The sequence below is a fragment of the Littorina saxatilis genome, linkage group LG8 (genome assembly GCF_037325665.1).
Source record: "Littorina saxatilis isolate snail1 linkage group LG8, US_GU_Lsax_2.0, whole genome shotgun sequence".
Classification (NCBI taxonomy): domain Eukaryota; kingdom Metazoa; phylum Mollusca; class Gastropoda; order Littorinimorpha; family Littorinidae; genus Littorina; species Littorina saxatilis.
The window spans coordinates 63,295,016-63,308,046 of NC_090252.1; the positions used below are offsets into that span (position 1 = coordinate 63,295,016).

General features: G+C 45.0%; 1 protein-coding gene across 1 annotated transcript; it reads left to right on the top strand.

The window, feature by feature from the left end:
- The first annotated feature begins 595 nt into the window (after positions 1-595).
- Positions 596-11,653, top strand: LOC138974801 (uncharacterized). Its single transcript, XM_070347529.1, has 6 exons — positions 596-1,951; positions 3,325-3,527; positions 3,645-3,832; positions 9,024-9,318; positions 9,700-10,049; positions 10,642-11,653. Exons 1-6 carry the CDS (start codon positions 596-598, stop codon positions 11,142-11,144), a joined length of 2,895 nt encoding a protein of 964 aa, XP_070203630.1. The 3' UTR covers positions 11,145-11,653.
- The last annotated feature ends 1,378 nt before the right edge of the window (positions 11,654-13,031 follow it).

Here is a 13,031-nt window from a genome sequence, read left to right on the forward strand (position 1 = left end):
TACAATTTGCTTTTCCTCTTACTTATTGTGATTGTTACTATGTTAACTCCATCATGACACCGCCACAAACAACACTTAAGTCAACCCAAACACAGACATATGTAAGACAATAACCAACATTAAAGATGCAAGATTTTGTCCATTGTAGAAAACCACATACAATTGATACATTTATAAAACGCCAATGAAGAAGGACGCTCAGCTGTAGAGAGAAAGAAAGAAAGAAGAGAAAAGGAAGAAAAAAAAAGAAAAAAAAAAAAAAACTTAGGGTTTCATTCTTTTTATTTATTTTTCAGCTTGAAGCGGACTGCATGCAACTGAGGCAAAAAAAAAAAAAAAAAAAAAGAAAAAAAAAAAAAAAAAAAAAAAAAAAAGGTATCTAAATTTGATCCATCCAGTAGAAACCAAACGTGGTGTTTCTGGTGCGAGACAGAAGGTGCGCACTATGACCACCATCACCATCACCACTACCACCACAACTCCGACATCAACCTCTTCAGACTGTCGTTAGTTAACTCCGATTCGTATTTCTTGTTCCATTATTTCTTATTTGTCACTTTAACAGCTTCCTGGACGAGTGGTTTTATCACGCATCATGGCGAGCTCCACCAGTGGTGAGGACACCCGTGACAACTTGGTGAACATTGTGAAACAGCTGTCCCCTGACGCTCTCACCCGTGACAAGTTGGTGGACATAGTGAAACAGCTGTCCCCTGACGCTCTCGCCCGTGACAACTTGGTGGACATTTTGAAACAGCTTTCCCCTGACACTCTCACCCGTGACAGCTTGGTGGACATTGTGAAACAGCTTTCCCCTGACACTCTCACCCGTGACAACTTGGTGGACATTGTGAAACAGCTGTCCCCTGACGCTCTCACCCGTGACAACTTGGTGGACATTGTGAAACAGCTCTCCCCTGACGCTCTCACCCGTGACAAGTTGATGGATATTGTGAAACAGCTGTCGCCTGACGCTCTCACCCGTGACAACTTGGTGGACATTGTGAAACAGCTGTCCCCTGACGCTCTCACCCATGACAACTTAGTGGACATTGTGAAACAGCTGTACCCTGATGCGCTCACCCGTGAAAAGTTGGTGGACATTGTGAAACTGCTGTCCCCTGACGCTCTCACCCGTGACAACTTGGTGAACATTGTGAAACAGCTGTCCCCTGACGCTCTCACCCGTGAAAAGTTGGACATTGCGAAACTGCTGTCCCCTGGCGCTCTCACCCGTGACAAGTTGATGGACATTGTGAAACAGCTGTCCCATGACGCTCTCACCCGTGGCAAGTTGGCGGACATTGTGAAACAGCTTTACCCTGACACTCTCACCCGTGACAACTTGGTGGACATTGTGAAACAGCTGTCCCCTGACACTCTCACCCGTGACAAGTTGGTGGACTTTGTGAAACAGCTGTACCCTGACGCTCTCACCCACACCTACGTTGTACCACCTGTCCATCTTGCCTGGGTGCCTTATAAAAAAGACACAGTACCCGGTACTGACCAGGAGGTGCTTGTGCTGCCCTCTAGTGAGCAGCTTCAGCAGCAGCAGGCCAACATTCAAGCAGACTTTGCACAGCAGCACGTGCTGCACAACTTGCAGCAACTCGGAGATTCCGGAAATGAGGTCATGTTCGTGGTGTCTGAGCTGAACTTTAAGGACTACCTCAACAAGCCGTTCTACGCCAAACACACAGGCAAGCTCCCAAAGCCAGCAAACTTACCTAAGGAGCTTCGGCATCACGGAAAGCAGGGAGACTTTGACATCCTGGTGATTCACCGACAGTATGGTATCATGATCGGAGAGATCAAGTCTGTCGGTAAGACCGAGGCAAGCCAAGCAGACACTGTGGTGGTCAAGGTTATTGACAAGGCGGTCAAGCAGCTGGACAAGTGTGAGGTGAATGCCAGACACATGGTCAGTGACATTGCTCCCGGCCTGACTGTGAGGAAAACTCTCTTCTTGCCCTTCGTCAGCCATACCCAGCTGAGGCGGATACTGAATGACAAAAACAATTCCAAGTTACAACAAGTGAGAGAGAGAGAGAGAGAGAGAGAAACTGAAACTGAAACTGAAACTGAACTTTATTACCAAAGGATAGAGGTTTTAGGCAAAGCCTAATCTTACAACCTGTCCCTTATACAAACACTTAATACAGACGCACATAATATAGATAGTAAAATTGACAAGGTTATTGTTACTTACAGACGTACATAATGTAAATAGTAATAAGAAAGGGGTTATGGTTTTGTATACACATTCAAAAATGGGAAAAACAATATAGGGTGGAAATTGCAGCATAGTTGCAATAATGCATTGCATATAAACATCCAAAACAACTAATAACAAAAGGGAGAAAACAAATGTGGGGAGGAATTGTCCCAATCATTCGCATGTATATCATTATCAATACATACACATAAAGAACAAATCAAAATACAAACATAACTTGACTAAATGTAAAAAGCACTAAAATATCAGACATGAAAAGTGTTCTATTTACCCATTAAGCGGGAATGAAACTGGCGCCTAAACGTTTTCACAGAAGAGGCATTTCGGAGGGGTAGGGGTATGGAATTCCATAGAGACGCTCCTGAGAAGGCTAAACTTGACTTATACAAGTCTAGACGAGGGATGGGGGGAATCAGGTTCTGGGACCCATATCTTTTTGTGGCATGTCTGAAATGTGATTTTAAATATCCAGGAACATTATTGTTAATTACTTTGTACATAAAGACAGCCTTGTTTAGCGTCAACTGATCTTTCAAGGGAAGGAAATTAAGGAGCTTTAATTTATCATCTGTTGGCTTATTTGACTCATGCAGAATTAGTTTTGCAGCACGGCGATGAAGAGAATTGAGTCGTTTGAGATGAACATCACTGCAGTTATCCCAAAGTGTTGAAGCAAAGTTGATATGGGGCATTATGTGAGCGTAATAAAACAACTTGAGAGAGAGAGAGAGAGAGAGAGAGAGACAGAGACAGAGACAGAGACAGAGAGACAGACAGACAGACAGAGAGACAGACAGAGGGAGAGAGAGAGAGAGACAGAGACACAGGGAGCGAGAGAGCATGAGAGAGAGAGAGAGAGAGAGAGAGGCAGACAGACAGACAGACAGACAGACAGACAGTATTTTAAAATCTAATGAGCTATTCAAAAGTTTATAAATCGACTTTTTTTTTGTTCAACATCACGTGCCGCCTATCTGTGTGTAATACGCTGTGACTCATTATAGACAGATAAGTATTGTTGTGACGTTGTGATGTGTATATGTGTCACGCAATTTTACGACAGGTATAAATTATCTACATTGCAGGCGGTGTGTCAGAGCCTGGGTGCAGCCAATACAGCGGAGTGCGTACAGCTGTGCTGTTGCTCTGACCAACTGTCCCAGCCTGCATCGTACTGGCACGTGACACCCGCCGTGTTATCACAGCTGAGCACCTGGTGGCAACACAGGATGGCCTGTACTGTGGACACTCGGCTCACTGATCAACTTTACCTGGACATCGTGGCCAGGTGAGAGAAATGACATCCGTGTCAGTTACGTCACATGCACAGTGCTGAAACAATGTCGGTATTTTACGTTTGAGTTTTAATTATCATTTAGGTTTATCTTAATTATTTCTGTTACAGGTTTATTGGTCCGGCCACCACAGTGTCTGTACCTTGCTACAACGGTGTCCGCGTGGAGGTGCGGACTGCAGGCCAGGCGGTGGTGGAACTGGGGCGGAGGCTGGCACTTCTGGTTCTGACCCTGCAGCAGCTGGACCTGATGAGCAGAGACCCGCCACTGGTCTGCATTACGGGAGCGCCTGGAACAGGTGACAAGCTCACAGCTTCTCTTACTAGATTGTTTGTTTCTTATTTTGTTTGTGTTGGTCTTGCTGCCGATTTGTGACAGTTCTCTTAACGATTTTTTTGCGTCTGTTTCTCGTTAAAGGCTAACATCGGCGTGCGGCAGATGCAGCTCTAGTTTCTTGTGCTGGCAACACTAATATTAGCTCTGTGGCCTTCTGCTATAACAAGATTCAGTCTCCTATGCTCACTCTGCTAACTAATTAAGCCTCCAGGAAAAGCTGTTCACAGCAAACGCCCTGTACTTAGGGTCTTTGTTCAAAGTCGCACAGTTTTCAACGGGAGTTTGTTCTCGACCAGAAGCCTGCCGGCAATTGATCAAAATTGGGGTTGTCTTTTTACATGGTTAACTTCGCGATTATTTTGCTGCACCAACTATTATCTGCCTTCTCCAGGCATGGGAATTGAAAAAGTAAACAAGAAGAGCAAACGCTCGATCGAGTCACTTTCGCAGTTCTGAATATTATATGAGGCATCAGATGGACAGGAAGAAATTGCTATTCACAACACAATGAGTCACGTTCACATAAAATTTGAGCCCGGTCACTTTTATAGTTTCCGAGAAAAGCCCAACGTTAAGTTGTGTGTTGCCGAACAGAAAAGGCTAGTTATCTCGCTTGTTTTTCTGATAACGTTCGTAAAAGGCTACAGATGTAAATACTTTGATGTAAAGAATAATCCTACAAAGTTTCAATCACATCCGATGAACTTTGTCAAAGATATAAAATGTCTAATTTTTCCTTTGACGCTGACCTGTGACCTTGAAAAAGGTCAAAGGTCAACGAAACCATCGTTAAAGTGTAGAGGTCATTGGAGGTCACGACTAAACAAAATATGAGCCCGATCGCTTTGATAGTTTCCTGTCAAAGATATAAAATGTCTAATTTTTCCTTTGACGCTGACCTGTGACCTTGAAAAAGGTCAAAGGTCAACGAAACCATCGTTAAAGTGTAGAGGTCATTGGAGGTCACGACTAAACAAAATATGAGCCCGATCGCTTCGATAGTTTCCGAGAAAAGTCCAACGTTAAGGTGGTGTCTACGGACGGCCGGCCGGCCGTCCGGCCGGCCGGACAGACTAACACTGACCGATTACATAGAGTCACTTTTTCTCAAGTGACTCAAAAAGGCTGAAAATGTGCAAGTAAGCTCAAAGTCAACGGCGCGAAGCGCCTAGCCTTACATATGTTCAAAAAATGTTCTCCAAACAACCCAAGTTGTGCACTTTGGTGTCATCTGAGCTCCACGTAAGCCATTAAATTCAGTTTTCAGAACCATTTTTGCCTCCCCGATTTATTTTTTCGGCAGACACTTTAGATTTTACGGCGAAAAAAACAACCCAAAAAACATTGGCGGAAATGTGCCTTTCGGCGGACAATTCCCATGCCTGCCTTCTCATCGACAAAAATCGGCTCAAACTCGGCTGAAAGTCGCACAACTGAACATCACTAGTAGGACAGGATGTGAATGAAGTTACACCGTACACCTGCTGACATGTGTGTGACGGGTGCTGTGCTAATACTGCTGTTATGAAGAGAAACAAACCCACCACCACCCTTTTATTACTACTTCTGTTTTATATTTGTTTAAAACACCCACACACAACATGTTGGTAATTTTCATTAATGTTCCTTTCATCGTCATCATCATCATCATCATCATCATCATCTCATCATCATCATCATCATCATCATCATCATCATCATCATCATCATCATCATCATCATCATCATCATCATCATCATCATCATCATCATCATCATCATCATCATCATCTACATCATCATCGTCACCATTATCATCATCACCATCACCATCACCATCATCATCATCATCATCATCATCGTGAACAACACGAATAATTATTGTCGTCGCTGTTGTTGCGGCAAACGATACTGACAAAACAATGTTTCTGATTTCCTTATGGGGCTGTCACACTCTAGCGTTTTAGAGAAACATATGTCCAGCGTATGAAAATAATATAAATACGTTGGCATACGTCCAAAAAAAAGCATCAACATTCTAAATTGGACTTATGCATAACGTATTCATAGCGTACGTCTAACTTATTAGAAACACATCACTAACTTAAATATAAAACTTATTTTAGCGTATCATAGCGTATGACCAGCGGCCTCGCCTTATGCCCAAACGGTATGAGTAACTTATGAGAAACCTATATGCGCAGCGGGATCGGCGTGTTTCGAACGATCACGTGACAATCACAATAAATATTGCGTCAATCTCAGACAGAACTTCATTCCACACTGTGCGAGCAACCAACATGGGTCCGAAGACGCAGACTGCTACCAAGCTTAAGAGCCGCAGAGGAAGAGCCATTTAAATACAGGGACAGCAAAACGCCAATCATACGCTAGTTGTACGGTAGCGACACGTTCAATAAGTTACACGATCGTCAGACATGCTTGGAATACGTTAGATATGGCCCTGTCACACGACCGTTTTAACGCCTGCGTATGCCGACGTATGGGACATTTGAATAAGTATTTGAATAAGTACGCTGGCGTACGTCGAATACGTTATGGGTACGTTTTGTATACGTAAAGAGGACGCTGAAGCACGCTGGCATACGTCGTAGTACGCTGAGCACGCAGCAAAGTTTTGTGCATGCTACGACGTATGCCAGCGTGCTTCAGCGTCCTCTTTACGTATACAAAACGTACCCATAACGTATTCGACGTACGCCAGCGTACTTATTCAAATACTTATTCAAATGTCCCATACGTCGGCATACGCAGGCGTTAAAACGGTCGTGTGACAGGGCCAATATAGGTAAGACATAGGTTACAAGTAAGTTACTACTGTAATAGGTTATCGATAAGTTAGCTGTATGGTACACCTTGCTGCTAGCGTATCTTGTGTGTAGGAAGGGTATGATGTGTGTAGGAAGGGTATCTCGACGTATCTCAACGTAGCTCGACGTATGAGTAAACTACCTGTAACGTATTTAACATATGCGTAGCGTATGTCTAGCGTATGCCTAACGTATGAAGAGTACGTCAGCATACGTCCACAAATGTTGAACATGTTCAAATTTTTGTTCTCGGTCTCAGCATACAACAACGTATGCCAGCTTATACCAGCGTGCTTTTAACGTATTACTACTTATAAGAAACCTACACCAGTCCTAACTTATGTCAAACGTACTCTAGCGTTTCGATGAAAATTCTCATAAGTCGGCATAAGTTTCTATACGTTATAGTGTGACAGCCCCATGACAGTGCTCTGATGCCAGCTAATTTGCTGAAATGACGTCTTAGTCGAATGATTGACGCGATGTGTATAACGTTGTCATCGTAGCAGAAGGTTCTAGTTTTGTTGGAGGACGGTTTGTTTTGTGCGCGCTGTGTGTGTCGTCTGATTCCACACAAAATGTGTCAACTGAAGAAAAGGCATCCAGCTGACTCGGTGTCACTAAAACTCGAAAAGACACACGAAAAGACACGAAAAGACACACGAAAAGACGCGAAAAGACACGAAAAGACACACGAAAAGACGCGAAAAGACACGAAAAGACACGAAAAGACACGAAAAGACGCGAAAAGACACGAAAAGACACACGAAAAGACGCGAAAAGACACGAAAAGACACACGAAAAGACACGAAAAGACAGCAAATAGATACGAAAAGACGCACAAATACACGAAAAGACAGCAAATAGATACGAAAAGACGCACAAATACACGAAAACACACCTTTGACCCTTTCACCATTGACACTCACACAGTGTATTCACACCTTCTTGTAACAATCACCTCCTCACTTTTCTTTTCTTTATTTGGTGTTCAACGTCGTTTTCAACCATTCAAGGTTATATCGCGACGGGGAAAGGGGGGAAATGGGATAGAGCCACTTGTCAATTGTTTCTTGTTCACAAAAGCACTAATCAAAAATTTGCTCAGGGGCTTGCAACGGAATTCGCTATCTCTTAAATGAGGCTTTGATCTGAGCGCATCAAACATTCCCACACGAACCTGTTATCAGCGGCTACCCCAGGTAACTCATAAAAGTTACGCAACTGACCACATGCACACCCCAGCTGAGCTGGTATTCGATCCATCTGATCCGACAAAGGAATTAACATCTACTTGACAAAACGCCGATTCCCCCAACATACCCAGTCAAGCTGGCGGCACATTAGGCCAAAAAAAAAAATAGGTCTGTTTACGGTAACATAGGCCAAAACAATAGGGTCGGTAGGTCGGGATTTTTTTTTTTTTTTTTTTTCCCCAAAAACCCATATTTTTACGTTATTTTGCCAAAAAAACCAAGATTTTTTTTTTTTTCCCCAAATGCAAAAAAAAAGTCTAGGGTCGCGCGAAAAAACTAGGGTCGGTCGGGTTACCGTAAACAGACCTATTTTTTTTTTGGCCTTACATTACGACCACCTGGGGCCCAAGCTATCCGTTTATGGCGAGCTTCTCACAAATGACCGCCCACTTCAAACAGATAAGGACTTCCTTCACTCAAAGGAGTGTGAGTGTCAGTGGTGAAAGGGTCAAAGGTGTGTTTTCGTGTATTTGTGCGTCTTTTCGTATCTATTTGCTGTCTTTTCGTGTCTTTTCGAGTTTTAGTGACACCCAGCTGACTCGGAGAAAAGTTTGTTCATTTAGTCTCCATGAAATTTATATTTTCAAAATAAGAATGGATATAACTGCTAAGAAAATTCTTATTTTGGAAACTTATTGCTATGTTCCTGATGCTGTGTTTCGCGTGTAACTGGTGAAACGGACTCAATGTAACAGAGCCTTCCTTTCACATTGTATTGTAATACATGTATATTGTTTAGGTCATATTTTATGTGTGAACAGGTAAGACAGTTCTGGTACTGCAGGGGTTGAGGTGGCTGATCGCGGGCCTTCATCTTCCCTATCACCAGGGTCACGATGTGCAAGTCGTCTCTACATGTAACACTGCCTTGTTTTTACATTGTTTTGCACAACATTAACCTTGATATATTTTCTGTTCCAACAGGTAAGACAGTTCTGGTACTGCAGGGGTTGGGGTGGCTGATCTCGGGCCTACATCTTCCCTATCACCAGGGTCACGATGTGCATGTCGTCTCTACGTGTAACACTGCCTTGTTTTTACATTGTCCTTCAATTTAGTAACCTTAATATTGTTTGTGTTTCAACAGGTAAGACAGTGGTGCTGGTGCTGCAGGGGTCGCGGTGGCTGCGACAGGGGCACGATGTGCACGTGCTGTCAACATGGGGTGACACCTGGGCCGTCAACACATCCATCACACAACAGCTGGAGATGTCGCTGAGAGCGGGCCCGACGCCTTCCCTGACACCAGGCAGCGTGTCGTACCACCGATACAATTTATGGGACAGGGAGGCTGATGTCGAGCAGGCAGTCAACGACCTCTTGGCGTGTGTGAAAAACGGCCACCTGCACGTCTTGATCGACGAGGCGTTCTTTGACAGCAGGTTTGTGTTCATACGTGTGTGTGTATGTGTGTGTGTGTGTGTGTGTGTGTGTGTGTGTGTGTGTGTTTGAGAGAGAGAGAGAGAGAGAGAGAGAGAGAGAGAGAGAGAGAGAGAGAGAGAGAGAGAAAGAGAGAGACAGAGAGACAGAGACAGAGACAGAGACAGAGACAGAGAGAGAGATAACTGTCTGATTCATGTAACTCGCACCACCGTGTACGAGTGGAATTGCATGTTGTTTTAACCACAGTGTGCGTAAATTGGTAAAATATCAAGTGACATCTTTTTTTAAGTTGCGGATAACGCATTACTATTATCAGCTTACCATGTCTCATGTGAGTGTGACACACATCTCTAACACCATGTCTCCATTCTGTGTCACAGGGCTAAGGATGGTCCCCGTCTCACACGCCTTGTAACACGCCTAGCGCAGCAAGTACCACACCTGTACCTGTGGTGTGCCGGTGTTCTTAACCGCGACATACCCCCAGCACTGCAGACACAGGTGTTCACTGTCCCCCTCCGCTCGGCGCCCGCCGTCCTGCGTGAAATACAACCCGTGATTCACAGGTTTAAAGTCCACGACTACAGCGACAGCGGCGTGCCTGCCCCTGGGGACGGGCTGAGCGTGATACGGCTGAGTCACCATGGCAACGCTCACACAGGTCGGTGGCCGGTGGACTGCGCACAGTGTGGTCAGGATATCGCTGCCGAGCTGCGCCGTCTGGGTGTGGGTAAGTTGTGTAGCTGATGATGATGATGATGATGATGATGATGATGTTGGAGGTAGTGGTGGTGTTGGTGGGGGTGATGGTGATGACGATGATGATGATGGTTGTGGTGGTGGTGGTGATGATGATGATGATGATGATGATTGTGGTAGGTTTGAGTGATGGGTAAACCTTCCCGTTCCTTAATGGTGTTTTACCACCCCCCCTTCCCCCTCAACCCCCCCTCAACCCCCCCCCCCCCCCGAGACTATATATATTGAAACGTCTTTGCTCAAGAACTAAATTTTCAATCAAATCCAAAGTCAGGTCAGTCTGCAGGGAGAAAAAATGACGTCATTTTTATTGACGTAAACTGCAAAATTACGTCATGACGTCGAAGTTTTGATGTCTGTGTTTGTTGAAAATGTACACACTTTGTGATGATTTTATAAATCAAGTGTGTGTGTGGGAGGGGGGTTGGGAGTGGTGGTGTGTGTGTTTGAGAAAACAAATACACGGATAGGTTGTGTCTTAAAATGTAACGAATGTTTGCTAACATACATGACTATTAATCAAACAAGACTGTGTAACCGTTACAACCGTCTTTTTCCTGCAGGGAGGAGCGCCGCCAACAGTCCCTCCCGGCTGAGCTACCGCGACGTGTTCGTCCTGACCAGAAGCGGAAATCTACATGATGACGTCACGAATGAGGCAGGGCAGGTGACGTCACCAGCTAGCGGCGTGGTGCAGGGACTGAAGGATGCAGGTGTACCGGTGAGTGTGTTGGGGTATCAAGACTGGCTACACAACAGGGCGAGGTGGGAGGGAGCTGTGCAGGACGTGGCGGTGGCGGCAACGGACACAGTGACAGTAGCGTGGTATGGCTGGGTGACAGGCCTGGAGCGGCGCGTGGTGGCCGTGTTACAGGGCAGAGATCAGCATGATGATGATGAAGGGTGGACTGATGAGGAGATTGATCGTGAAGACAGGCTGTATGCAGTATCACGCTGCACCACACAGCTCATCACGGTCCGCACGCCTCCTGTCACCACCACCACCACGCCATCCCTTACAACAACCACTACCCCCACCACCACCACCACCCACATCACAACCTAATACAACAACCACTACCACCGCCATCACCACAACGACCACCAATACCACCAGCGACGACGACCACCACCACCATCGCCAAAAGGAGGAGAGATAGGAAGTGTGTCTTGTTGTGACATGCCGCCATCATCACCATCGTCACCACCTCTACCATGAGCTTCACCACCACCACAACAACAACACCACCACCGCCTCCACCACCACCACCACTACTACCACAACAACCACATCAACAACAACAACAACACCAACAACAACAACCGCCACCAACACAAGAACATTGCCCAAAACACATCAGGTTATTCCTGGTTTTCACAGAGAGTGTAATCACTTGGAGATTGCCAGACAGATTTCGTCAGTTCTATGACGCAAAACAAGAATTGACGTCATCGTGCTTGTGTTTTACAAATGTTTACTGCCTGCTTGCAAAGTGGATAGCAAATCATGGCATTTCTCAAAAAGCACCAACAATAACACACAATCATGTTTAAATAAAACTGTTTTTGCTCTTCTATCTGTCGTATTGTATGTGTGTGTGTGTGTGTGTGTGTGTGTGTGTGGTGTGTGTGTGCCTGCGTGCGTGTGTATGTGTGTGTGTATGTGTGTGTGTGTGTGTGGTGTGTGTGTGTATGTGTGTGTGTATGTGTGTCTGTGTGTGTGGTGTGTGTGTGTGTGGTGTGTGTATGTGTGTGGTGTGTGTGTGTGTGGTGTGCGTGTGTATGTGTGTGTGTGTGTGTGTGTGTGTGTGTGGTGTGTGTGTGTGTGGTGTGTGTGTGCCTGCGTGCGTGTGTATGTGTGTGTGTATGTGTGTGTGTGTGTGTTCACGCGCGCGCATATTTGAGTGCGTGGCTGCATCATACTGTACATTCTTAGTGTAAGCTGAAGACAACTCAAACCTGACACACTTAATGTGTTTTATGATCACTGTTGTCCACATTTCGAAGTCTCCGCTATCACAAAAAAAACAACCCCACAACGGTGCACTATCTCAGAAACATTCTACAAAATTAAGTTAACAACACTTTTCAAGAAAAGACAGTATACAGTAAGTCACCATCTTGAATTTACCTCCATCCAGAAGGGAGATAACTGCCATTTAACCTTTGCCGGATGCCGCTTTTGACTACACACGCCCGACGATGCGGGTTTGTCTGAACCCATACATTTGAAAGAGGGTTTTTACCGTTTATTCCTCTAACGACGGGGTGGGTTCAGGGAAACCCACAGCGCTACTTCAGTGGGTGCATCGAGTTTCTCCCTTCACCGACTTCTTGCAGAGGGAGAGGGGGAGGGAGAGGGGGAGAGAGAGACTGAGAGAGACTGAGAGACTAAGAAAGAGAGAGAGAAAGAGACTAAGAAAGAGAGAGAGAGAGACTAAGAAAAAGAGAGAGAGAGACTAAGAAAGAGAGAGAGAGACTAAGAAAGAGAGAGAGAGACTAAGAAAGAGAGAGAGAGACTAAGAAAAATGAGAGAGAGACAAAGAGAGAGAGAGAGAGACTAAGAAAGAGAGAGAGAGACTAAGAAAGAGAGAGAGAGAGAGACTAAGAAAGAGAGAGACTAAGAAAGAGAGAGAGAGAGACTAAGAAAGAGAGAGAGAGAGAGACTAAGAAAGCGAGAGAGAGAGACTAAGAAAGAGAGAGAGAGACTAAGAAAGAGAGAGAGAGACTAAGAAAGAGAGAGAGACTAAGAAAGAGAGAGAGAGATTAAGAAAGATTGAGAGAGAGAGATTAAGAAAGAGAGAGAGAGAGAGACTAAGAAAAAGAGAGAGACTAAGAAAGAGAGAGAGAGACTAAGAAAGAGAGAGAGAGAGACTAAGAAAGAGAGAAAGAGAGACTAAGAAAGAGAGAGAGAGAGAGAGACTAAGAAAGAGAGAGAGAGAGAGAGAGACTA

Excerpts from the sequence above, each read along its gene's own strand:
- LOC138974801 (XM_070347529.1), top strand. The coding sequence starts at position 596 with ATGGCGAGCTCCACCAGTGGTGAGGACACCCGTGACAACTTGGTGAAC. Across the intron at positions 1,952-3,324 it reads ACATTGCTCCCGGCCTGACT|GCGGTGTGTCAGAGCCTGGG; the intron begins GTGAGGAAAACT and ends TCTACATTGCAG. Across the intron at positions 3,528-3,644 it reads TACCTGGACATCGTGGCCAG|GTTTATTGGTCCGGCCACCA; the intron begins GTGAGAGAAATG and ends TTTCTGTTACAG.